Source organism: Rhinoderma darwinii, chromosome 3 (genome assembly GCF_050947455.1).
Source record: "Rhinoderma darwinii isolate aRhiDar2 chromosome 3, aRhiDar2.hap1, whole genome shotgun sequence".
In the NCBI taxonomy this organism is placed as follows: Eukaryota; Metazoa; Chordata; class Amphibia; order Anura; family Rhinodermatidae; genus Rhinoderma; species Rhinoderma darwinii.
The window spans coordinates 24,468,943-24,496,425 of record NC_134689.1 but is presented as its reverse complement, the minus strand read 5'-3'; the positions used below and the strand labels follow the sequence as shown (position 1 = coordinate 24,496,425).

Genomic DNA, 27,483 nt, shown 5'->3' with positions numbered 1-27,483 from the left:
ATTATGACAAGTACTATAGCTATAAAACCAACCTTTTTTTTTTTTAACATAATTTTTATTAGTTTTGGAAAGACACAAATCTAGATCTAAACCCACCCTTTTGGAAGCTGGCAGGTACCGGGTTCTCTAATCCAACTGTTATCACCGGGTTCATGGTTGTCTGGCCAGTCATTTCGTCAGCAGTGGCCAAGTGAGTGAGATAAGCTGCATTACTGGACATGGCCCATAAGCAAGTGTGGCGCTCTTTTTGGGTAAACAAGGGCACACCCTTTTTTCTAATACTAGACAAACCCTTTTAACAAGGTGTGTAAGATTAGTAGGTAAAGGGTTAAATTTTGGAGAAGCTTCTTTGCAGGTGGAGGTGAGCAGTACATTGTATGCTGAAAGATGCATTTTGAAAACTTGGCACCCTTATACAACAGGAATGTGGCACAAGTAACATAAGCCGCTATAACTGGAGGAGGTTTTTGCATTAGATTACAGAAGGTAGAAAAACCACTATTCTCTACAATCAGCGTATGCAAAAAATAATCAAACAGCCCCCACAATGCTCACAGTTCCATGAATGCTCTAATTGGAATACATTTCTATAAGTCAAAAGATCTAATAATCTTTGCTCCCAGTGTTTACAAAATGTGAAATATGTTCCAGGAACTAATTTCTGCTGAACCATTATATCTAATCTTATATATAATCCTACAATATCAATTCCTAAATGGTTGTAAAAAATAATTTTCAAAATGTGTATTTATTTATATATTGAAGAGGATAGGTGCTTCATGTTGGATTGGTGGGGAGCAACTGATGGTACCACTACTATGATGGGGAGTTTGTTTAAAGCAGCAGTTGAGCATGCCCACTACTGCTCCATATAACTCTATGGGAGTTATGGAAATAGCTAAGTAAGAGCTCCCAAAGAGTTCTATGGATAGGCAGTGGACATGCTCCACCACCGCTTTATCAAATTACTCCTTATCGTGGTTTTACTAGTGGGGACAGGAAGACAAGGTACTGGGGTCTGCCATTCTAACAATCAGTGGGGGTCCCAGCAGTTAAACGACCTTTATCTTTTATCCATAGCTAGTACCAGCTGAAAACCTTTAATGAAAACCTAAAAATCAGGAATTCATGGTAACAGACATTTCAAGAATAAATTATTTCCAGAGATACATTTTTTAAAGGGAAATTTCCAGTCAATGCAGTCTATGGTCTAGTCCAACCATGTGTCCTGTAGACCTAAACCATATACAGTATAATAAAATTCTCATGCTGGTTTGGCTTTATAGCAGCCAAGGTTCTACTCTACTCAAAAGACATTGGTCTGGTTCATGAAACAAATCTTCCTAGATTCTTCCTAGCTAGAGCCTTTGATCGAACAGATATACAGTATTTATCTTAAAGGTGTTTTCCAGTCCTTAAAAATTGATGGCCTATCCTCAGGATAGGCCATCAATAGCTGTTCACTCGAAGTCAGACTGCCGGGTCCTCCGCCGATCAGCTGTTTTGAAGGGGCCACAGCGCTCCGACGAGCGCTGCTTCCCCTTCATTCCAGTCACTGCTCGTATTGTGAATCGCCGATACAGCAGTAGTGGCGATTCACAGTATTACAGCCTTCTCCCATTGAAGTGAATGGGAGAAGGCTGGAATACTGTGATCCGCCGCTACTGGTGTGTCGACGACTCACAGTACGAGCAGTGACCAGAATGAAGGGGAAGCAGCGCTCGTACGAGCGCTGTGGCCCCTTCAAAACAGCTGATAGTCGGAGGACCCGAAAGTAGGACTCCGAGTGATCAGCTAATGATGGCCTATCCTGAGGATAGGCCATACATTTTTGGGGACTGGAAAACAACTTTATGGCCCTTTTACACAGGCCAATGATAGGGCGAACAAGCGTTCATATAAACGCTCGTTCCTGATCATTGCCCTGTGTAAACAGGGCAATGATCAGCAGATGAACGACCGAACGCTTTTTGCTGCTGATCGTATGGTTTATGCAGCCAAAAATGTTATCGTGTCGGTAGCCCATCTCCCTGTGTAAACAGGGAGATATGCTGCGGACATGATGGTTATGCATGGGGACGAGCGATCGTAGTAACAATCACTCGTCCCCATACATAGCTCCTTGTGAAAGGAGCAAACACGTGCCGATCAACCAACTGTCTAGTTGATCGGCGATCGTTTTTACGGCCAAAATTGGTCAGTGTAAAAGGACCCTTTGAGCATGTTACTGATGCCCCAATAATCCTGAACTAGACGCCATGAAGCTCCAATCAATTTAACGGGTGCTTTGCTTCCCTTTGTGGGCCCTCTCGGCCAATTAGCAAAGTTAAGAGGGTCATAAGACGTCTTGTTTGTAAAGGGAGTTTTACACTGGGCGATTATCGACCAAATGAGCCTTCATAGAATACTCATTGCCGATAATTGCCCTGTGTAAACAGGGCAGTGATCAGCAAATGGACGAGCAAACGCTTGTTCATCTGCTGTTCGTATCGTTTTAAAAAAGTAAAATATTATCATTGTCGGCAGCAAATCTCCCTGTGTAAACAGGGAGACGCGCTGCCGACATATTAATAATGTATGGGGACGAGCGTTCGGAGTACCAACCGTTCGTCTCCATGCATAGTTCCTTGTGACAGGAGCAAACGAGCACCGATGTCTCGTTGATCGGCACTCGCTGCACCTGCCAAAATCGGCCGGTGTAATAGGGCCTATGGTGTAGGGCTCACTTATTTTGACCTTCTGATTGTCCTGTTTGGTTAGGTTAACTAGTTATTTGTTAACTAGTTAACACTGATATAGCAGGTTCCCTTTGTTTTGAAAATTGTTTTCGACAAGTTAGACTAAATAAAGTTTATTTAGTTAAAACCTTTTGATGCCTTACGTTCTTACATATTTTTATCTTACCTCCAGCAGAGATGAGGCAGAACCATTAACATGTATTAGAACAGATTGGGGTTGGCGGGTTTTAAGACGTAGCTTGACCTTCCATCCTCTGGAGACATCCTGTCGGTAATGTAAAAAACTGTGGCCGTCAAATCGCAATGCTGTACCTAATGATAAAAGAACAAGCATTGGAGAAAACATTGAAAACCAGTCATTCTGTATGCAGAATTCTAGAATACCTTGGCATTTCTAGCTCTTCTTGTCGGAAAACCCAAAATAACTTTACAGGAATGAAGCACGTCCCCTCCCATAAGGATAAACACACAATAATAGACTTACTGTTGCATTTGCAGACTTGTTGTAGACTATACTGTGGTGTAATAACACTCAGCCGGGCAGTACTGTAAGAAGATAATACTGACTGGTCCAGCTTTATCACTTCATGGCATGTACGACTCTTGCATTGGGCTCCATGACAGGGTAGGTAAAATATGTTGTCAATGTGTAACCCCACAGTCTGGTCTAGCTCATGCTTGGCCGCACTGATTTTCTCTGACAGAATTTGAGGACTTCCATATGAGTTGGAATCTGTTCCAGTCACCAAAACAAGGTCCAAAGATGAGGAATGATCATCCTTCTGTAGACTGGCCATCTGAATCAGTTGGCGGTCTATTGTTAGAAGGTTCCCAAGAAACCTTTGAAAACTGCGCCAGTGGTCACCAATGAAGTCCTCCGGAGATAGTTTTCTGAAACGTAGAACCAATGCTTGCTGAAGAGCTTCATCACTAAAACACCATACATAGATATGTACCGAAGCGGAGGATGAAAATGTCCCATCACTGACTGTGACATTGAAGAAGTAATGTCCTTGGTGAAGACTTTCAAGTGCTATCACTTTGCCATCTGATATTCCTACAGAAAACAGGCCTTTTCGCATTTCCTCTTCAGCCAACCTGTACATTAATGTGTCATGGGGATCCTGGTCTGTGGCATGAAGCTTGCCCAAAACACTGCCATGAAAAGACACCTCACTACCGGTGATGAAGATTTCCAGTGGTAGGACTGTCGGAGAGTGTCGGCTTTGGTCAATGACTTGCATGCTGATAAAAGTGGACGAAGACAGGTGGGGGGTGCCACTGTCGGTTACCTACAAAAAAACAATTGGACAAAAGTGGGGGATTAATACTATTTTTGCCATATTCCATTAGATTGACATTAAACCCTTTGAGATCTTGCCAACCTCAGACAAGTTTATCTGCAGCTGAAGTTCTACAAGGAATTATGGCTTTCTATTCAGATGATCCTCGTAGTCCACTTTGCCCGGACCATATTTTACCAATTTAATTAAACAAAGACACATATTTTAATCTGTAAATATACCTAATGTATATAGCCATAATGCTTACAGGATTAAACATTGAGAGATAAGGCCAAGTGGCCGAGTGTTCTTCATATTTTATGCTTGTAGTCCTGTTTTTTTTTTTATAGTATTATCTTATTGTTATCTACTTTTAGTTCTTCAATTAGTTGTGAATTGTGGCACAGTATAAGTTTCTTATAATATTCCTACCTGGATCTTTAATATATACTTCTCTTTCACACTTCTGGTGAGAATAGATGTGGTAGATAAGAGACCATCTTGGCTGATATGAAACACACTGTCCTCATTTCCTTGAAGGATTCGGAAATTGAAGGGAGGTCCATGTTTGGGGGAATCCTTATCTGTTGCAATAAGTGTCACAACACTGGTACCAGCTGGAGAACCATCCTGAAGAGAAGATGTGTTACGTACATTTACAAAGATACATAAACAGGGACATGGTAAGCCACTCACGGAATTATTTATCCATACCTGAAGCACAAGACTATAGTTGGACTGTAAGAACATGGGAGGGTTGTCATTCACATCCAACAAATGTACTTGGACGAGTCCTTCACTGAAGAGAGACGGAACACCATTGTCTGTAGCTCGAACCACAAGGGAATATTTGGATTTCTGGTAAAGATGAAGGACATGGAAATATATCTCATAAAAAGGAACATATGTAAATATCAGATGCCCCCAAGGAGAACGACCATTTTTATTTTTTAGCATATCTATGTTCTCCCTTTTCTTTAATGGTAATAGTTGAATGGGTTTCTTTATGCATCTACTTTCCCGTATTAGCCTGTATAGTCTGTGAGAGCCGAGGGGGCAGTCACATTGCCATAGCTCCTCTCCATTCCCAGAATACGGTTGCTGTAAGCAGTGCCTGCATTCCGCTGATGACAAAGGGACTACAAACAAGGGAATTTGATCTATTTGCAGTTGCTCCCCCATTGCATGAACTTTATTAGCCTTTAAAGGATTATTTCAATCATACAAAATGATAGCATATCGCTGGGATATGCCACCACTTTATGATCAGTAGGGGATTGACCTCCGAGACCCCCATTGACCCTAAGAATGAAGGGCTCAAAGTGCTGATTTCGGGGTGCGTCCCCTTCTAAGTTTTACCTGCACATCGGCGATTCTGGTCACCCAGCTATACAGGGAACTGCAGCTGAACCCATTCACTTGAATTTGTGCTGCAGTTCCCTGCACAGCGGCTGTGCAGGGAAAAACAGTCAAGGGGATGCATCACTAAATTAGCGCTGCAGCCTCCACATTCTCAGGATCGGTGGGGGTCCCAGGGGTCGGAAACCAAAGATCATAAAGTGATGACATTTTCTAGCGATATACAGTACCATCACTTTGTATGATGGGAATAACTCTTTCATTCATTCTTGTATTGTAGCTATCGTGATGTTTATGTGCATGTTAGATCTCATACACATCATGTTCTGAAGATCTGTTCTCCCATACGTCCGTCTAGATCTAAAAGGGGGAAGGGAATCCTTCTCTAATATTTCCTTCGGGAATATTTTCCCTCCACCTTGTGCCGAGATGTTTAAAAAAAAGATCTATGTGAGAGAAGGTGTCCCGAAAGTGATGTGCAAGGGGCCTAATACTGACACAGATTGATCCATGGGATCTGTGTGATAGAACATTCCATATACAGGGAGCATAGCATGTTAAGAGCAAATTAAGCAGAACAGAACATACTTCAAAGCTAAAGTTACATAACATTTTAAATCAAACTCTAAAAATAACCTGTAGAACGGAATTAGACATGCCCTGAACATTTCTGCGTCTATGACTTAATCTGTAGGGTTTTTGAAGTGAGCGAGACAAGTTCAACCACTTTGTGGGGGAAGATCTCACCTTCTCTCTGTCCAGTCGACTTAAAACCCTCAGGTCTCCTCGCTCGGGGTGTATTGAAAAGTGGCCAAGAGGGTCACCTCTCACAATTTGCACGGTGACCTTATTGTTGTTTGGTCCATCCAGATCTGCAGCAGATACCTACAGGAGGTAAGTATAATGTAAGTAATCTAACACACACAAATATATTTTTTAATCGCTGGAATAGTTAACTTTTTGTACGGCAGTTTATGTTGGTTCTTCACATCCCTAATAATACTATTCTTATTCATGTGAACACAAAATGACAGGTCACTGTCTCCCGCAAGATCAACACTCTCATCTAATGCTATAAACATGGCAAAGATCTCATTCTGCCCTCTTCAAAACCTCTTCATAAAAACCAAAAACATTATGGTGTTAAGGACCCACTGAAATGTCACTAAGGAAATGTAAGTCCTTGTAAGTTGATAGGTGGAGGTACAAGCAGAATTAACTACAGCATGCCCGGCAGAGTTATCATTCGTGTATACTCATATTGAAGAGTCCTCTTCCTCACCATCACAATTAGGTCGCCCACAACTGCATCCTCACGGATTTCGGACTCATACTCCTCCAGGCTGAAGATGGGCTTATTGTCATTTACATCAATGATATTGACCACAAGAACAGTGACATCGCTCAGGGGTGGAGAACTTGCCCTTGTTCCTTCTACTGAGAGGTAGTACTGATGCTGAGATTCATAATCCAACTTCTTGTTCAAGTATAATTTGCCTGCAAGAGAATTCAAGAACATTCAAAATATATTAGGAATTTACAAATATCTGGGCAAAATTATAGAACAGTTGTATGAAGTCTATTGGAAGAAGTATTCGGCACACAGACGTCAAAATTAAGTTTCTTGAAATTTTTATTACGATAGATGCCAAGGGTTTGGTGCGTGCAACGTAACGTTTCGGTCAAAAGACCTTCGTCGGGCACTGATTACCCTGGTTGCTGGAGTTTCCAGAAGAATGGCGCTGCTTGTAATGGCGAATTTCCGCTCGTTTTGGCGCCAAAACGAGCGGAAATCCACCATTACAAGCAGCGCCATTCTTCTGGAAACTCCAGCAACCAGGGTAATCAGTGCCCGACGAAGGTCTTTTGACCGAAACGTTACGTTGCACGCACCAAACCCTTGGCATCTATCGTAATAAAAATTTCAAGAAACTTGATTTTGACGTCTGTGTGCCGAATACTTCTTCCAATATACGATTGGGTTGGGACCCTATTCGAGCACCTACCCTGATCTTGTGCATTCCGAACCTACCTCTACCAGTTGTATGAAGTCACCATAAATAAAATGTGGAAATTAATTCAATACATTGTGATCAAGAATGTGTTCTTTGTCTTCCATCAGGATTTTTTTTTTCATATGACCAGCAGCAAGTAAGAGAATCCAATTTTCAAGACTTATTGTCCTTAAGGTCATGGGAAATTAGGTAAAACTTAAACATAAGCTATATAAAGGAGATTATGCCTTGAGGGATGGAAGAATTCCAGTCTTGTTGCCTGAAGTACCAAAATAACTTGTCCCACCACTTTTTTTAACAAATTTTTCTAGTCATTCTCAATCTATATCTCTCTGTGTACAGACCATCCTACCTGTATCATGGAGAAGGAACATCCCATTTTCATTTCCACTCAAGATTTCATATGTGATCTTTGCTTTGTCCTCCAAGTCTTGAGTCAACTCTGACAAATTCAGTAGCTCTGACTCTACAGCCTGGTCTTCTGGCACCAATATAATTTTTTCAGGGTTCCCAAACACTGATCGGTAATAACTCAGAGACACTACAGATATTGAAATGGGTAGACATGTTGAAAGTGGACGGGGTATACCACGGTCTGTGGCACAAATGGTCAACTCAATAATTTGGTCTTCCATGTTCTCTAGTGGCTTTTCCAGATAAACCACTCCAGTGTTTTCGTCTATTGTGAAAAGTCCATTGGCGTAATTTTTGAGGGAATATCGAACTTCCGAATTAACACCTAAAGTACAAAGTAAACATATATATATATATATATATATATGTGCAGGATTAAAACAGAACAGTTTCATCTTTCGCAGTTCTGAAGAACAATACCCAAAGAACGTACCTGCCACAATGACACCCACATACAAAGACATTTGGTCCACACATGCATGGGATATAGGTGGTCAAAAGGAAACTAAGATCATTCAATCAGATACAATCTGTTAGTCCAACCAATTTTAATTGTCTTCCATACTAGAATTTGCCCATCAACATCACCATTTTGACTTCCAAGTTCAGTATCATGCATTACCTTCATCTGGATCTCTAGCCAAAACCACGGCAATAGGAGTCTTCAAAGTGGTGTTATCAAACACAGTGACGGAGTAGTGGTCCATGGAGAATACAGGGCCATTATCATTAACATCTTCCAGATACAAGACAACGTCTGCTTGACATGACAGTCCTCCACCATCTGTGGCCTTTGCAATCATGTGGTAAGATGATTTCTTCTCTCTGTCCAATGGGACCAATGTTGTAAGCTCACCTGTTGGACATGATAAAACATCCAATACTTGTATCAATCAAATAATTCAACAAAGATACTCAAAGGGGTATTCCATTAATAGCAAGTAATGTCACATTGTACTTTGCGAGGATCCCCAGTGTTAGAATTGATAGAATTGCAGAGCCCCGTGGCTTCTTCTGAATATTTGCCTGTACATCTTTCAGGCTACCCTTCATTCTCGTGATCAATTTGGTCAGACCTCCACCGATCATCAAGTAAGGGTATATCCTAGCAAATTGCTATTAATTGAATACCCCTTTATAGAGCATTCTAATCTAAAAGAGTAATAGTCATAGTCTGCTTTAGTTTTTGGATTGAAATCCATCTTAACATAAACAGGATGATATTTTACTGACCAGTGAGGGTCAGTTTACACGTTGCTTAAATACTGTGGTTTTTCCGCAACGGAATTCGTTGCGGAAAATCCGCAGCAAATACAGTAGCAGCAAAGTGGATGAGTTAAAACAAATCTGATCTACCCGCTGCGTAGATTCTGAGCGGAAAAAAACTCTCAGAAATGTACGCTTATTTGTTGCAGGTTTTCCTCATTGAATTCAATGGGGAGGTATATCCCGCAACGAATAGCAGTTGTTGCTTTTTTTGCGGTGGGTTTGCACCGGTTCCCCCACGAAAAACGCTACTCAGAAAAAAAAATCTCATACTTACCCAGAAGTCTGTGTTCCTCCCTCCAGCGCGGCCTCCTGGGATGATGTTTCATCCCATGTGACCGCTGCAGCCAATCACAGGCTGTAGCCGCGGTCAGATGGGATGAAACATCATCCCAGGAGGCCGGCCTGGATGATGTCAGAGGGCCGGCCTCCTGGGATGATGCTTCATCCCATGTGTCTGACACTGCAGCCAATCACAGGCTACAGCGGTCTCCTGGGATGAAAATCTGCCCTGTGTGAACACAGCCTTAAACTGTAGGGTAACAGACTTTGGACTATGTTATATAGAAATTATGTCTAGATACCTATACAGCAGACCAATAAAACAGAGCAGTCGTTTTTGGTATTACGTACCAGTATATGGATCCAGTCGAAAGTGATCGTCTCCAAGCCCATGAAGTCCATAGGTGATCATGGCATTGTTGCCTATGTCGGAGTCTCTGGCTGATATTTTGAGGATAAATACACCAGGAGGGGCATCTTCAGTTACCCTTGCTGTGTAAAGCATCTGATGAAAAGAGAATTATCTTAGATTTCTGCATGGAAGCAATTCAACCGTTTCAGGAATGTGAAATCATAAACAGAGCAGAATAAGATCAACTGCTCCATAATGCTGGTGTTATTCCTCGCTGTGCGACTATGTGTCTCCTCCTTACCGAAGGAAGAAGAGTCAATTCCTCTGTGCACTCAGCAAAATGCTGCTTATTATCTGGGTGATCAGAGCAACTCACATTGACAAATCCTTTCATGTGCAATTTTTGGAAGCAGCCAAAACAAAAAGGAAATTTCAGGCACCAGAGAACTGGTTCCTCTTATCTCTCGATATCAATGGGGAGAGTTATGAAAAATGTAGCATGGCAGAAAAGCGTTAGATTATCTGTCTTCCTCCTTTGCAACTTGTATAGAGCCTTGGCCCTGCTTCTCTATATTAGCTGAACTTTCTTGTATAAGGGTAAGTTCACACGTAGCATAAATACTGCAGATTTTCCACAACGGATTTTGTTGCATAAAATCTGGAGCATTAATACAGGAGCAGCAAATTGGATGACATTTAAACAAATCTCATCCACACGCTGCGTAAATGATTAGTGGAAAAAACGGTCAGAGATAGACCGGCGGTGCGCTTTTTTAATCCTTAGAATGTCAATTTTATATGCTTAATCGCTCATTTTGTGTTGCGGGTTTTCCCCATTGAATTCAATGGGAAGGTAAAACCCACAACAAATGGCAGATGTTGCATTTTTTTGCGGTGAAAAAGCTGTGATTCCGTCGCAAAAAAACGCAACTCAGAAAAAAAACCTTATACTTACACAGAATTCTGGGCTTCTTCGTCCAGACCGGCCTCATGGGATGACGTTTCATCCCATGTGACCGCTGCAGCCAATTACAGGCTGCAGCGGTCACATGGGAGGAAACGTCATCCCAGGAGGCCAGTCTGCAGGAAGTCAGATGGTAAGCATGTGTTGTGGGTTTTTTTACGTGCAGTTTTCCGCAGCAGACATTACGGTCAAAAAAGTGCACCACAATTTGGTGCGGTTTTCGTGCGGAATTCCCTGCGGCCACCAGGGCGGATACGCTGTGTACCTTTACGCAGCGTTTTCGCCCTGTGTGAACGTAGCCTAACAGTCTCTTCAAAAAACAAAAATGGATGTTTAAACAATTAATTTGTTGGCTTATGACTGCATCTAGGAGGCATGTATATTGTGCACTGTTTGTAGTGCGTCTATCTATCTATCTATCTATCTATCTATCTATCTATCTATCTATCTATCTATCTATCTATCTATCTATCTATCTATCTATCTATCTATCTATCTATCTATCTATCTAACACCACTGTCCACATAATTATCATATGAAGCACTTACCTGCTGACAATCAGGACTATTGTCATTGATATCCAGCACAGTGATTTCCACATCAGTAGTTGCCTGGAATTTCCCATCAGAGGCCGTCACCCTCAAAAAATGTCTCTCTGTCTCTTCCCTATCCAAAGGGTTTTTAGATGAAATCACCCACTGGTTCCCAACTTCATTGATGCTGAACAGACCGAATGGATCTCCCTCTGTCAACAGAACATTATAATTTCTATTGAGGACCATCCATGGTGACATCTTATAGAAAGAACATGTGGCATATAAATAATATAATATATTGAAAATAGCAATAATATTTTCAGTTGTATATCACGGGAATCTGTGGAAGTTCGGAGGTTGAAGTAATCATTACAGCAGACATAGGTGTTGCCTATCATGTATCTACATACAGAATAATGCTATAATGTGATTCGAAGATGTATACTGTGGAAATATAGTTAACTTACCTGTTATGTAACATGTGACTTTCCTGTTGCTTTCAGTCATATCATTGTCCCATGTCTTGATAGTTGTTATGACTTGCCCTGGTTGACTGTTTTCTGCTACAGATCCCCGGTAGACCTGAGAGGTGAACTTTGGAGGGTTGTCATTATCGTCAGTGATTGACACCTCCACTAGTGCTTCTGAAGACAGACGTATTTTTTTGCCTTGATCTGATGCCACCACAAAAAAACGGTAGACCTCTTGATTTTCACAGTCAAGCTCCTTAAGTGTTGTGATCCAACCATTATCGGTATCAATGGTAAATAATGTGTGGATCTCAATATTATCTCCTTTCAGACTGTAAACTACTATTCCATCATAGCCCGTGTCCTGGTCATTAGCAGTAACTTGTATGACAGTTGTTCCAGAAGGCATATTTTCCATTAGTGAAGCTCTGTAAAGGTCTGCTTCAAAAACAGGTCGATTGTCATTAATGTCTTTCACTTGAATGCTTACTGAGACAAGGCTCACCAACTCCTTCCCCAAGTGAGGACAGTTAGCCTGAACATCTATATGGTACCATTTGGTTGTCTCATGGTCTACACCCTTCTTCATAATTACTGCTCCCGTGTGCTTATCTAGACTAAAGACTCCATCTTTATTGCTTTCTGGGGTCGTTCCTTCCACCAGACTGTAGATGATGGGTTCTGCAGCTGTTGCTTTCACCAAACCTACTTCAGAACCTGTGGGCAGATCTTCAAATGCTGAAAAACTATAAAGTGGTTCTGTAAATTTTGGCAAAATGACCTCTGTTGGCACAATATGAAGATGAACAGGTACAAGTGAGCTCCAGTTGGGTGGTGCTCCATCCTTTGCTATCACTGTAAAACTAATATCTTTGTTTTCCAATCCCAAAAGACTTTTCTTTGCTATGATGGTACCATTATAGGGATTAATCTGAATCAGGTCTTCATCATATTTATCTATAGAATATGTGACATCAGCATTTTGCCCTTCATCCGCGTCATAGGCAACCACCTGAATAATAGGGCTTCCCTTACTAAGGTTAGATTGGACAGATAATGTGTACTCATTTGCTATGAACACCGGAGCATTGTCATTCTCATCAGTGAGAATTATTTTGACTGTGCAGAAAGAAGCTCTTCCTCCTCCATCTGTAGCCATGATTTTAATAGCTATGAATCTCTCTGTTGAATTCTCCCGATCTAATTTTCTTAAAGTTGCTATATGCCCGTTATTATCTATGGAAAACATTTCCAATGCCAGTTTATTTATTATTGTATAATTCACAGTTCCATATGGCCCATCATCTGGATCATTTGCTTCTACTTCTACCACTGTTGTCCCTATTTCTGCATTTTCGGCAAGTTCTACCTCATACACATCCTGTTGGAAGGACGGATTATGCTTATTTGCATGGGTGATATTAATATATACTGGTACAATATCCCTGTAGACACCATCTGAGGCCGAGACTTGTAAAAGGTAAGACAGATTTAAACTGCTCCTACACAGGTTTGATAGGGTTATAACTCCAGATGCCTTGTTTATGGTGAAATGTCGATGGTTATTACCAGAAAGGATCAGATACTCCAGCTTTCCAGCATCAATATTGTCCATGTCAAGAGCTTGGACTTTTACAACAATATGTCCACAATTGGCCAATTCACTTACATTGGCTTCATACTGCTCTTGCCTGAATTTTGGAGCGTTGTCATTCACATCCGTAACATTTATGATAACCATAGCATCTGAATGCAGAGGAGGGGAGCCATTATCTGTAGCCCTCACTTTAAGCTTAAACTGACGGGTGGTTTCGTAATCCAGCTCTTGGGCAATGGAGATTTCGCCAGTTTTGTGGTTTATATGGAAGAATTCATGAGTTCCACCTGTGTCATTTTCAATAATGTGATATGAGACCTCTTGGTTTTTCCCTGAGTCTTTATCTGAAGCTATAAGTTGAATCACAGCTTTATAAGGGGGTATTTTTTCCATGACATGGCCAGTGTAGACTGACTGAGAGAAGACAGGTGGATGGTCGTTGATATCCTCCACATTGACTAAAACCTTTGCTTCTGAATAGTAACCCAAGGCTGAGTCAGTAGCTCTTACAGTTATAAGATGACTTGGTTTGATCTCATAGTCCAACTGCCCTGAAACACTTAGGGAACCCGTCTTAAAATCAATGCTAAATAGACTAAGGGCCTCATTCTCAACAATATTGTAAATTACTCGAAACCCCTCTGGACTCCGAGCCTGGATGTGCAAAATGGGAGTGTAAGCTGGTACATTTTCTGGCACGGTTACCCTGTAGTAAAGACTTTGAAAAATTGGATTAGACTTGTTTCTGACAATGATGACCAAGTCTTCTTCAGCTTGCAAAACTATTTTACCATGATCCCTGACAATAACCTTCAGAACATACTGATTTAATGCTTCATAGTCAAAGGGTTGTTTGAGAATAATATCTCCAAGAGAAGGATCAATCCGAAAATATTTGTAATCTTCTTTCAACTGGTATGTCAGGTCACTATTTCTCCCAAAGTCTTTATCTATAGCAGACACCTGGAAAATAACATCTCCAGGTTCTAGATCATCCTCCACAGCTACGTAATATGGGGTGTTAATGAATACTGGAGCATTGTCATTGATATCTTCTACATACACCTCAACCTTACTTTGAGACACCCGAGGAGGATATCTGAAATCTTTCACTTCCACTACCACATCATATTTGTCTTGATACTCTCTGTCAAACCCCAAGCCTTTAGTCTGGAGAAGTCCAGAAGATGCACTTATCTGGAACTCTTCGGTAAAAGTAAGAATGGAAAAATAAACTGGCTCATTTAGTTGGTTTCCCACCACATCTACCACCTTTAAATCCAAGATGCGAGGATCATTTTCAGTAACGTTGGCTGTATAAAATGGTGGATCAAATTTGAGGTTAGTTCTTTGTATCCCAGTCACGTTAATCTTTACCATTGCTGTATCTTGGAACAGCCCATCCCAAGCTTTTACTGAGAGTTCACGGTAAGACTTCAAAGGGGAAGAATCATTAACCACAAGGAGACCAGTATTGGGATCAATAGAAAATGCATGATCTGTGTTTCCTTCTGAGATTATGTACTCTACTTGGGAATCTTCATCTTCAGCTGATATAGTAAGGAGCTGCATACGATTATAAACTGGTAAGTATACGTTCAGCTCATAAACGTCTTGTAAAAATTTTGGTGGGGTGTCGTTGACGTTAGTGACCCGGATGGTAATCTTGGCTGGCTGAGAGGCATATAAACTTGGATTTCCTGAGTCACATACATGTACGTAGAACGAAAACTGTGTGGTCTGCTCGTAATCGAGTTCTGCCACTGTGAATATTGTTCCCATACTTGGATTGATCTTAAAGTAATTCCGCATTTCGGGGTCTAGGATTTGGTAACTCAACAAAGCATTTGACTCTGTATCATTATCAGTAGCTTGAATGATCAGAGGAGTGAGGCCCAAATTGGCTACCATGCTACCAACTGGAGCATCTTCATTGATTTGACCCAAGTAAGATGTTTGTGAGAAGACAGGAGAATTATCATTCTCATCAATGACATAGATAAATACAGTTGTGTCACTGGAAAATCCAAGAGAACTATAACTGCGTATCTTGAGCTGGTAAGATGAGGTTGTTTCAAAATCTAATTTTTTTTGAGTGGTGATAATTCCTGAATAACAATTAATGTAGAAGATTCCTTCTTTGTTCCCTTCTTTGATGTCGTAATTGATGGAGGACCAGCTGGTTGCAGACACCATAGTGACAAAAGATCCTATAGGCACCGATTCACTAATCTCTACCACATGTTCTGTAGAGGTAAATTTGGGTGGTGACACATCCGAGGACTTGACTTGCAGGTTGACTGTGGCTACGTCCTGAAGTTGTGGTGTGCCTTGATCTACTGCAAGGATTGTAAAAAAAAAAAGTTTTTTTGCAGCCTGGTCCAGTGTTTTTGCAAGGCTGATAAGACCCGAAGATGCATCAATACTAAAATATCCTTCATTGTTACCTGTCAAACAAAAATAAAAATAGTTAAAGGGTTTTTAAAAGTTTTTATTTTTTTCAACTATAAACAGCACCACTCTAGTCTTTGTGTTGTGTATGGTATTACAGCTCATCGCCATTCAATTTAGGGCAACCTGAAGTTTACGATTCATAGTCTGTATGGTGCCTTCGCGAACCACCGTATTCTCCGCTACAAGCATTGCTTCTAGGGCAGATTGTCCATGTTATTCAGTGTCACTTAGGGCATGCCACAATTTTTTTCTTGTGTCCTCCATATGAATCTGGGAATCCTTGGTGTGCCAAAATATAGAAATGGGCAAATCAAAATGAGAGACAACTTGTTAAAGTCGGAAAAGATATATTCTTTGTATAAATATGATGGTATACAAAAACACTATAACAATAGTGCAAAGGTGCAAAAAAATAAGTAATCACGTCGTATGGCAAAGTCTTTTGATGCAGATAAGCCGGTGAGACATAATTTATTTCTGACTTGGAATCTGAAGAACTTCGGCAGAGACCCACGTGGAAGGAAAGTCGGCGTTTGACTACGCCAGGTGCGACGTTTCGGGGAATCTCCCCCTTTCTCAAGCGTCACTATTGTTATAGTGTTTTTGTATACCATCATATTTATACAAAGAATATATCTTTTCCGACTTTAACAAGTTGTTGTCTCTCATTTTGATGTGCCCATTTCTATATTTTGACTATTTTGAGATTACGTGAAGCATCTTACTGGCACACAACACCCCTATGTATTGAGAGGTCTATTTACTAGTTTTTATGGTGTGCCCCATTTGCTATCGGAAACACAGTATGGGCCCATAGCAGGCTATCAGTGCAGTATTACCAGCAAATTCCTTACACAGGCACAGTGCCATACATATGAGTGTAGCTGTGTCTGGTACTGCAGCTGATGGAGACTGAGCTGCAGTACCGGCACAGCCACCTGTACGGACGAGTCGCTGTGCCTGTGTAAACAATAGGGTTGCATGGCTTCTCCATTCTTCTGATCCCGAGTGTCGGACCACCAAGTCAAAATTTCTAAAGTCAAAGTTATGCTACACTGCCTTACACAATTACTTACAAAGTTATAAATCTCAGGCATGTTGTTAAATGAATCTGTTTTGCAACAGCTCATAACTGAATATTTGTCTACGCGCAATAAACTCTGTCCCTGTATAAAATGGAAGGGCAGTGGTATAACACAATAGAATAGATCGCGGCTGATTACAAGACAGGAATGTCATGTCAGCAGTCTGCACACCTATTTGCCGTACTGCGCTCAGCACATTCTTGTGATCATAAAATCCTATGTCTCAATCAAGGACGGCTGTTGTTTATCCAGTTTGACAAACTATTGTTTTAATCCATTCAGTGCATTTGTGGGAAGATGCGAATTATATATTTTGGAAGACTACTGACAATTATATTGCAGTATAATAGAGACCCATGTTGTATATTACAAGTTAGAGAGTGAGTCTCCAACATAAACGGAAAAATTAGCCCCAAAAAGTTGCAGCTATTGTTAGCATCACTATTAGGGTGTATTCACATGTGCAGGTTTTGTTCAGGTTTTTTTTTAATGCAGTCTTTGAAGCTAAAACCAGGAGTGTATTAAAATAGGAGGAGAAGTAGTATCTGCCCTTAACACTTTCTCTACCATTATGATCCAAACCTTGTTTTGGCTACAAAAACGACATATAAAAAACCTGATCGAAACCTGTACGTATGAAACCACCCTCATAGAAATCCTGCTCTGACTTAGGGCTGCATACATTTATATTTTCTATCAAACAGAATATGTAAGGATGCACTCAAAATTAACTTTGTGTTGGTGCTGTATAGGTTCGGGTTTGAAAACCAACACTATAGGTACATAGAAAAACCTAAAGCACTCTAGGAACACTTGAGATTGATTTTCAAAATTATCTTTATTTTATTCAAAATAATGTTTTTTTGGACAAGCGATTTTCTATAACGTTTCGGCCTATCCAAGGCCTTTATCACAATTGCTGTATGTAATATGAACAAAGATGGATGTAAAGGCGTCAGCCAGACGCTCCAAGTAGTTTAGTGTCTAATCTACTTGGAGCGTCTGGCAGACGCCTTTACATCCATCTTTATTCATATTACATACAGCGATTGTGATAAAGGCCTTGGATAGGCCGAAACGTTATAGAAAATCGCTTGTCCAAAAAACCATTATTTTGAATAAAATAAAGATAATTTTGAAAATCAATCTCAAGTGTTCCTAGAGTGCTTTAGGTTTTTCTATGTACCTACATTTATATTTTGTCTAATTTATCCATTAAAATTGAAGTTGAATGTTTTTTTAAAATTACTTTATAGAGGCTCTGTCACCACATTATAAGTGCCCTATCTCCTACATAATGTGATCGGCGCTGTAATGTAGATTACAGCAGTGTTTTTTATTTAGAAAAACAATCATTTTTGACGGAGTTATGACCTGTATTAGCTTTATGCTAATGAGTTTCTCAATGGACAACTGGGTGTGTTTTACTATATGACCAAGTGGGCGTTGTGGAGAGAAGTGTATGACGCTGACCAATCAGTGACCAATCAGCGTCATGCACTTCTCCCCATTAATTTACACTGCAGATAGCAATATAGCAGCCGCATAAACACACTATAACGCTACTCATGTGTCATGACAATGAATAGACATTACCTCCAGCCCTGGACGTGATGTGTATTCATTCTCCTGACCACTTCTGTAGCGTCTCCGTGAGTCACAGCACAGCACAGCGAGATCTCGCTGTGAATGACAGTTTACAGCGTAATCTCGCGAGACTACGCCTGCTATGCTGTAAATCACAGAGACGCTGCAGAAGTGGTCAGGAGAATGAATACACATCACTTCCTGGCTGGAGGTAATGTATATTCATTGTCATGACACATGAGTAGCGTTATAGTGTGTGTATGAGGCTGCACATAGCGATATAGCTATATCGCTATCTGCAGTGTAAATTAATGGAGAGCAGTGTATGACGCTGATTGGTCACTGATTGGTCAGCGTCATACACTCCTCTGTACAACGCCCACTTGGTCATATAGTAAAACACGCCCAGTTGTTCATTGAGAAACTCATTAGCATAAAGCTAATATAGGTCATAACTCCCGTCAAAAATGATCGTTTTTCTAAATAAAAAACATTGCTGTAATCTACATTACAGCGCCGATCACATCATGTACAATATAGGGCACTTATAATGTGGTGACAGAGCCTCTTTATGGCCCCCCCCAAAAAAAAGCTGATCACAGGTTGTCCTGCTGCCGGTACACCAAGGGATCGGGTGTAATCTTCAGTGGAGCACAGGAGCAAGTGTTAAATTCCTCTGCAGCGCCACCACAGGAGGAATGAAGCATTACACTGTGCCAATTGGAATCAATGCACTGTCAGTTTAATGCAAAATGCAAGGTTGTGCTGGGTCCGAGAGGGAGAGTGACTGTCTTTGTAGCTGCTCTCTACCCCGGCTAATTAATGGCAGTAAAAATGGGGCATTCTCTTCTATTAACTCAGAATGCCCTAATTGGGAATTTAAAAATCAGTTTTCTAAATCACACAACCCCATTAAATGACTGTAACAGAGAATTCACTTTAAGTATTATTTATGAAATGCTCACCTGTCTGTATGGAGTATTGGATCTTTGCATTAAGTCCTTGGTCCTTATCTGTGGCACGTACTTGGAGCACCTCAGCTCCAGTAGTCGATGAGTCAGAAACACTTCCTTCATACACGGATCTAATGAAGTGAGGTGAATGGTCATTAATGTCTTCTACCTGGATTGTGACCCGTACAAAATTACGCTTGGTTTGAGCTCCCTGATCTCGCACCTAGAGAAAAATGAAACAGCGTAAGAGTCGTACAGATCCATTGTCCACTTAAAGTTCAAGCAAAAAACCTGTAATGTTAGGAAATGAAATGGTGTTAAAGAACATATTAAGTTTGTTCCTCATGACAGATTTCCTCACGGTGGATAGAGAAGGGAGCACTATCACATTTAATAGAACTGCGGATAAATGGCAGGATAACACCAACGGTAGGATAGATAGTATTTTAGAATAGTTATGGAGTACTTAGTGTCTGGCCATTCCTGGTTTCCTTTTTTTCTCATGGTCTACAGCTCTCTGCCATTGTGGTTAAAAGTGTCGGAGATCTTTGTCTCATTCAAGGGTGTAAAAAGTGTTCATGGGGCTCCAGAGTATAACTAGGAATGGGGCCCCCATTCCTCCATGACCACTGTTAGCAGCAAATAGTCCAGCAAATAAACAGTTTGTGTCATTTGTTCTTATAGTTGATATTTCAGCACCATGCATCCCATTACCCACTGTCTCTTCTCTCTTTTTCCTATAAACGTCTTCCTTCCCCTACTTCATACTCAATGGTCACTAAATTCCTTTGAACTCTAAAGCTATTTTACAGTGGAAGAGAACCCTCTCATATGCTGAGCCCCATTATAGCTTTGACGCTGGTAGTTACACCCATGACCTATTTTATAAAGTGTATGCAACTTTTTTGAATCAAAAATACCTGCTGACCAATTAATGCCAGATCAGACCTGCTACACATTGTAGAATTGTTTTGTTAAATGGTGGAATATCATGAGCTGGTATTGTAAGTGTTATATGCCAATAAAAATTCTATGTTTTATTCCTAAATTATGGATTTTGGTGGGTATATGCCAATATACAGTGCCAAATTATTGTATTTACATTTGGCATTTTTGACACACATGCAATAAAAACTATGCCACGTTCCAGGAACAACAACAACAACAACAACAACAACAAAAGGAACTTTTTAGAATAGTGCCCCTAGCGTGTTTTCCAGAATTGAATATCAGGGTAGGACTGAACCACAGGATCCTCTGTTGGGCTCAGGGTCTGACTCATAAATGGCCTCAATGGTCCAACATCGTTTGTAGGTGACTTTGGAGCCAACCACTTGCCAAAAAGGTCTATATCTTATGAGTTAATTTAGAAATTACGTATATGAACTTATAAACAATATGTCCTGCGTGAGCAATGATAACAACAATGATTACAATTCAATTAGTAGACATGCACATGTTCTGTATTGATGGCGGGTACATTTTCTTTGGTGGTTCCAAGAAACCCCAGTCCAACTTAAACAATAATTAAATTCAACTGGTATGTTTGTGCAAAACTGTAGTACATACCATAACAGTTAGAATATGAATTGGGATTGACTCATAGTCCATTGTTTCTGTGGTATACAAGGCACCAATTTTGGAATCCATCCTGAACATTTTGGAACTCCTTGGGTCTGCACTGCCTTGTATAGTATACACCAGGCTGATCTTACTGTCTTCATCGGTTGCGTTAACTCTCAGCACCTTGGTTCCCAACTGGACATCCTCTGGGACCTGAACCGTGTAGTGATCCTGTACAAACTCTGGACGATGGTGATTAACAGGTAGAACATTGATGTGAACCTATTAAGAAAGTATAGAAAATGAACAACACTACAATGATGGTCTTTTTCAAGACAGAAGAGCAAGAATTAACCATGTACACATATTTTCCAATGTAATTATTTTATTCGCAGTACCTGGAGATCAATGCCTACTCGTAACGTAAATAAGTATGTAAGCATTTGCTGATTCACTACTGAAATTATAATTATATGAATAGTAATAATTATATTAATTACAAAGATGATGACATATGGTACTTCATCCATAATTCAATTCTTATGAAGGAGTTGGCAAGTAAGCCTGTAGGGCTTGGCCGGGACCTTGCAATAGTGAAAATGGAGAGTATGGTAAGAGTTTAGAAGATGTAACAATGAGAAAGAAATAATGGTGGCTAATGACTATTCGCTTTACTGTAAGTTTTAGAACCTAGTGGAATAGAAATGAAATTAGGATTGGTCCATCATATTCCTAGCTGGTACTAATACTACAACTCAACAGTCTGTGTGTCTTCCAGTAAATGGTCATTTCTATGGATAAGCCAATTGCCTTGGTGCAAGAGGTGGCCACCCATGTCATAATATGGGTGCTAGTTTTAAGCATTTAGACCAATAATGCAAGAACTATGGTCTGAGAAACAGTCTTGCAACATCATTATCAGGTTTGCCTTAAAAAAGTGGTTGGAATCTGATATAGATAAGCAGGATTTGGTGTTGTATAACCAGTATTAGTTTGGTAACGTCATAACAAAATGAAATAAGGCAACAAATATAGGGTTAGGTCCAGAATTAATTGGACAGTGACACAAGTTTTGGCATTTTAGCAGTTTACCAAAACATATTGATTATACCGTTATATAATCAATATGGGCTTAAGGTACAGACTCTCAGCTTTAATTTGAGGGTATTCACATCCTAATTTGAGGAAGGGTTTAGGAATTACAGCTCTTTAATATGTAGCTGCTTCTTGATCAAGGGACCAAAGGTAATTGGACAATTATCTCAAAAGCTATTTAATGGGCTACAAGGGTTATTCCCTCGTTAATCCATCATCAATTAAGCAGGTAAAAGGTCTGGATTTGATTCCAGGTGTGGCATTTGCATTTGGAAGCTGTTGCTTTGAACCCACAACATGAGGTCAAAGGGGCTCTCAATGCAAGTGAAAAAGTCCATCGATAGGCTGAAAAACATGAAGAAATCCATCAGAGAGATAGCACAAATGTTAGGAGTGGCCAAATTAACAGTTTGGTACATTCTTGAGAAAAAAGGAAAGCACTGGTGATCTCGTGAGCTCCAAAAGGCCTGGACGTCCATGGAAGACAACAGTGGTGGATGATTGCAGAATCCTTTCCATGGTGAAGAAAAAGCCCTTCACAACATCTACCCAAGTGAAGAACATTCTCCTGGAAGTAGGTGTATCAGTATTTAAGTCTACCATAAAGAGAAGACTTCATGAGAGCAAATACAGAGGGTTCACCACAAGGTGCAAACCATTAATCAGCCTCAAAAATAGAAAGGCCAGATTAGACTTTACAAAACAACATGTAAAGAAGCCGTCCAGTTCTGAAACAGCATGAAACTAAGATCAACCTGTACCAGAATGATGAGAGGAAGAAAGTATGGAGAAGGCTTGGAGCGGCTCATGATCAAAAGCACACCACATCCTCTGTAAAACATGGTGGAGGCAGTGTGTTGGCATGGGCATGCATGGCGGCCAAAGACACTGTGTCACAAGTGTTAATTGATGATGTGACTGAAGACAGAAGCAGCCGGATGAATTCTGAAGTGTTCAGGGGTTTACTTTCTGCTCAGATTCAACCACATGCAGCAGGTTGATTGGACGTCGCTTCACAGGACAGATGGACAATGACCCAAAACATACTGCGAAAGCAACCCAGGAGTTTGTAAGGCAAAGAAGTGGAATATTCTGAAATGTCCAAGTCAATCACCAGATCTCAACCTGATAGAGCATTTCACTTGCTTAAGACAAAACTTAAGGCAGAAATACCCACAAACAAGTAACAACTGAAGACAGCGGCAGTAAAGGCCGGGCAAAGCATCACAAAAACCTGAAAGTCTCCACTTCAATTGCATCTCAGTTGTTTCATTTCAAATCCAATGTGGTGGCAGCAGAGCCCAAATCATGAAGATTGTGTCACTGTCCAAATAATTCTGGACCTAACTGTATGTTGAGGTGTTCAGTCACAAATTGGGAGACCGTATCGCACTTTATGAAATTGACCAAATAAGAGATTACCTGTGTGCTGATTGAACGGGAACCATCTGTGACCTGTACCGTGAGGTTATAGAATGATTTTTTGCTTGACTGCAAGGGTCGAGCAATGACCAAACCACTTGTGCTCTTGTCGATGTCAAAGTCAAGGTCAGCATTGCCACCTTGGGAGAGAAATTGGAAATAACCCTCAGCTCGATGTAACTTCAAAAATGTTAGTTTACGCAGAGTTTAAGCAAACCCGTCTAGACATGTTTGCTTCTTATTTGGCAGTACGTTCTTTTTATGTTCTTATATGCCTAGTCATACACCTAGTTGTGTTATTATACAAATTATACCAGTGAGCGGACGTCTAAGTTGTATACTTTATAGAGGCCTGTATATGGCACACGTTGAAAGTTGATTAAGCTATTTTAGAAGTAAATGCCCCAAAACTTGCAAATTAATTTGACCCCAAAGACCACAACTTAGAAGAATGGAGTTTACCACTGTACTGTCTAAAAATGGCCGTACACCTTAGATAGCTGTCTATATCTATTCCTCCCGACCACCCGATACACAAGAAGGCTCGGACGAGTGTGCATGTGTTCTCAATGAGGAAACTAAAATATGAAGAAGGGGATAATCTCGCGCCTGACACCTCTGATAGTGGCTTATCCTCCGAAAGAACAAAGGATTAGGCATATTGAAATCCAACATGCCTGATTCTTCCTTCCTTAACATCTGCCGTCAGGTGAAAGTTTGGACAACATTAGATGGTCCACCCGTCCTGCTGAAATTGGTGGGTTCGGGCGAGGTTCATCACATGTGTATGTGCACAGGTCTCATGAAGAGTACTGAATCATTATTGTATCGATTCCAAATACACCACCCACAGAAATCTATAAACCCATACTGTACCTCTGCGTGCCTCCAACTTCATATGTACTGTATGAACACGTAAAAAAATAAATCATGGTATGTTCCATCACATGCCATATTATGGAGGTATTCTACTCTAGAAGCACCATAGAGCCACCATACATAGGCACATAACTGCCCAAGGCTTCGTAATAGGAAGGGACTTCATATGCAGTTGTACAGTCTCCATGCAAATGAATTTATCTGCAATGAGCTCCAAATGCCATCTTATAGAATCTTTTCAACATATCAGTTAACCAAGATCAGCCAAATTCGGTGTAAGCCGCTAAAAGAGCCATCTTCTTTGTTGCAATAATGTAAAAATCTATGGTTAGTGGTTGGAAAGGAAAACTTTACCTGTTATATCAAACCAACACTGACTGTACATTGGCTCTGTGCTGATCAGCCCCAACATGTGGTTCACGGGATCAGTTTCCATAACTTCGAAGGTAAATTGAGGCTCATCAAATGCTAGAGATTCTTCTGAAGGTCCTGAATTTTTGATCCACTGAACGTGTAATCTCACAGTAGAAGATCGAGAGGGATTTCCACCATCTGTAGCTTTCACCTAATCAAATTAATAAAAACATTCACATTTGGAGCTTAGGTCTTGTAAGGATATTCTGACAAGTTTGTAGGACAAAAATACTTAAATTCTAGAAAATTGTATGATAAAATAATTTGATCGAGTTTTAACTTTGCTCATTCCTAGAGATAAATTAACAAAATGGTATATGTAATAACAGTCCCAGATCCTTAAATCCGCCATTCTCCTATAGATTATGAAACGCCAATGTTTTTTATGCATTTGCCATTCAGAAGTATAATTTTAGGGTCTAAGCAAAAATCACTCCAAATAAGACATTAGTTTGGAATTAGAAAAAGTGATCACTAGAGCAAGACTGTACATATCCCAAGAAGTTTCTCCTAACTTACCGTCAGTATATTATACTCTCCAGATGGAAATGGGGCTGCAGAGGAGATGATACCGGTGTTGGGGTCTATGGTAAATTTTTCGTCAATTTGTTCCATAATACTGTATGTCACTTGGCCATTGATTCCTTTGTCCCGGTCCATGGCTATAAGCCTGTAGATCGGAGACGGTTCGGAGGAGGCAACACGTTCCGGAAGTTGAACAGTGAACAGTTTCTGGGAGAAGGTTGGAGAATTGTCATTCATGTCTAAGACTTGTATGACGATGCGAGAGATGGACTGAAGAGGAGGCGCCCCATTATCTGACACAGTGACCTGTGGAAAATAATGTTCTATTATTCAATATTAGGTCTATTTTTATGACTTTCACTACATTACATGAAATAAAAAAATTGGGGCCCATGTGCGCGGAGACATTATTTTAATAATTCTCACATTACAAGATTATATTGGCCAACTGATATCTTACCTCGAGAACATGTTCTTCTCTATTTTCTCGGTCTAGCAGTTTCTCAGTTGAAGAGATTAAACCTAAACAGACAGACATAATATTAGAACCAGGCAAATAAAACATGAAATACTATAATTAAAGTGTAAGTTCAGTCTCGCTATGCGAGTGAACACAATCATATGACTCCCCAGCTGTTGTGAAACTACAACTCCTAGCATGCCTGGACATTAATGGGCTTGCTGAGAGTTGTAGTTTTACCACAGCTAGAGAGCCACAGTTTGGAATAACTGTGCTAATATATCCTGCATGCTAGCTTAACTTTTGCCAGATGCCCAACACCGTCTCCTTAGCAACAGACTACAAGATGTCAGTTTGTAGTCTGTTTCCAAGGAGACTGATATTGGATGTTATGCCAGTGCTACAAATGAAAATATTCCTTTGAAAGACTCATAATAGGACTAATTGAAAAATACTATTGAATATTGACCACCAACATATGCCTATATGTTCTTTACTTGGAGAAGGAAATAGTTGAATGGGGTCATATTAAATCCATAGAGAAATTTTAGATTTTTAAATGAATGACTGTAGACTTATTTTAATTATTATTATTATTATTAATTTATTTTTATTAAGAAACGGAAGGATGAGGCAAATTATATGACTGGAATTCGCCTTTAAGTGAACTTTAGGTCATAATGTAGTCCAATGAGTTATTTAAACATTGTTTATGCCAAAGGCCTAACAATAATTTAAAATCTTAAATCAGATTGAGGCTACGATTTCTAAAAATATTGATGGTGGTTGATCACCACAATGATATTGGGAAGTACCGTTCTTCTTTAATAGAAAGTCTATGGAGGCCGCTCTTCCTTTATGTACGGGTACATTACGGAGTCTTGAAAGGACACAGCTGTGTGGGAGGGGAGCATTGTGCCTACAGCAATAGTGAATAGCTGTTCGGCATTGTTAGCGCAAAACTCGTGTTGGAACAGGCAGAAAGAGGATCAGCTGTGTATTGTTATTTGTTAAGCAGAACCTTTCACCAGGGGTTGTTGGGCTGTTTAGCTGTGTGAAAGAAAGCCAGGAATTTTAGGGCTTAACCTACTTCAGACAGAAGAGGCCATCAATGCCAACTTAATAAAAGTTCCCTATGGTATAATGTTTACTATTACAAATAAAGAGTCTGTAGGTGCTGGGTGCCGACAAGCAGAAAATAGCTTTGCCAAACCCCAAATATTCTCCTTTACAAAGAAACCATGAAAAATATTGGCACCGATTCAGGGCAGGTTCTACACTTTATATATTGTGTGAAATCATTTCATTAGTGCAGATGGGCAAGGTATGTTAAGCATGCAACCTTTTGTCTACTTCGGCATCCACAGGTTTGCTTTGGTTTAGAATAAACATCTGCTTATTACAGTATATGATATGTTATAGCGAATGTGTTAAGGTAGCCATAGGTTTAATGGCATATACGTCACGACATGGCATCCACAACCCAAGTTTGATAATACCAGGACCAAGGGCTGATCCAGGCAGCCCGCTCCAAGTTATGGAGCCCCATAGTGAGTGCATTATCGCTCTTCTGCATAGTAACGTATCATCCCTGTACTGTGACATCATTGTGTGAATTATATCTGCCTGGTGACATCATTATTCTTTTTACTGTCTTGATATGTCATTGTGTCCATTATCCCTGTAGTGTTACATCACTGTGTGTATTATTCTTGTGTTGTGACATCACATTGTGAATGAGCTCTATACTGTAACATCACTGTTTGCAT

General features: G+C 40.3%; 1 protein-coding gene across 1 annotated transcript in view; it reads right to left on the bottom strand.

Moving 5' to 3' along the window:
• The window catches only part of FAT2 (FAT atypical cadherin 2), a 53,110-nt gene that overhangs the window by 9,930 nt on the left and 15,697 nt on the right, over positions 1 to 27,483 (bottom strand). Inside the window, exons 3-19 of the mRNA XM_075856139.1 lie at positions 25,715 to 25,776; positions 25,249 to 25,560; positions 24,670 to 24,880; positions 23,437 to 23,576; positions 20,926 to 21,201; positions 19,369 to 19,579; positions 11,678 to 15,724; positions 11,223 to 11,419; positions 9,709 to 9,862; positions 8,432 to 8,665; positions 7,748 to 8,134; positions 6,663 to 6,877; positions 6,128 to 6,265; positions 4,736 to 4,879; positions 4,454 to 4,651; positions 3,223 to 4,030; positions 2,905 to 3,050 (exon numbers count right to left, since the gene is read on the bottom strand). Of these exons, the coding sequence (XP_075712254.1) occupies positions 2,905 to 3,050; positions 3,223 to 4,030; positions 4,454 to 4,651; positions 4,736 to 4,879; positions 6,128 to 6,265; positions 6,663 to 6,877; positions 7,748 to 8,134; positions 8,432 to 8,665; positions 9,709 to 9,862; positions 11,223 to 11,419; positions 11,678 to 15,724; positions 19,369 to 19,579; positions 20,926 to 21,201; positions 23,437 to 23,576; positions 24,670 to 24,880; positions 25,249 to 25,560; positions 25,715 to 25,776 (7,880 nt within the window). The remainder of the gene's footprint in view (positions 1 to 2,904; positions 3,051 to 3,222; positions 4,031 to 4,453; positions 4,652 to 4,735; positions 4,880 to 6,127; positions 6,266 to 6,662; positions 6,878 to 7,747; positions 8,135 to 8,431; positions 8,666 to 9,708; positions 9,863 to 11,222; positions 11,420 to 11,677; positions 15,725 to 19,368; positions 19,580 to 20,925; positions 21,202 to 23,436; positions 23,577 to 24,669; positions 24,881 to 25,248; positions 25,561 to 25,714; positions 25,777 to 27,483) is intronic.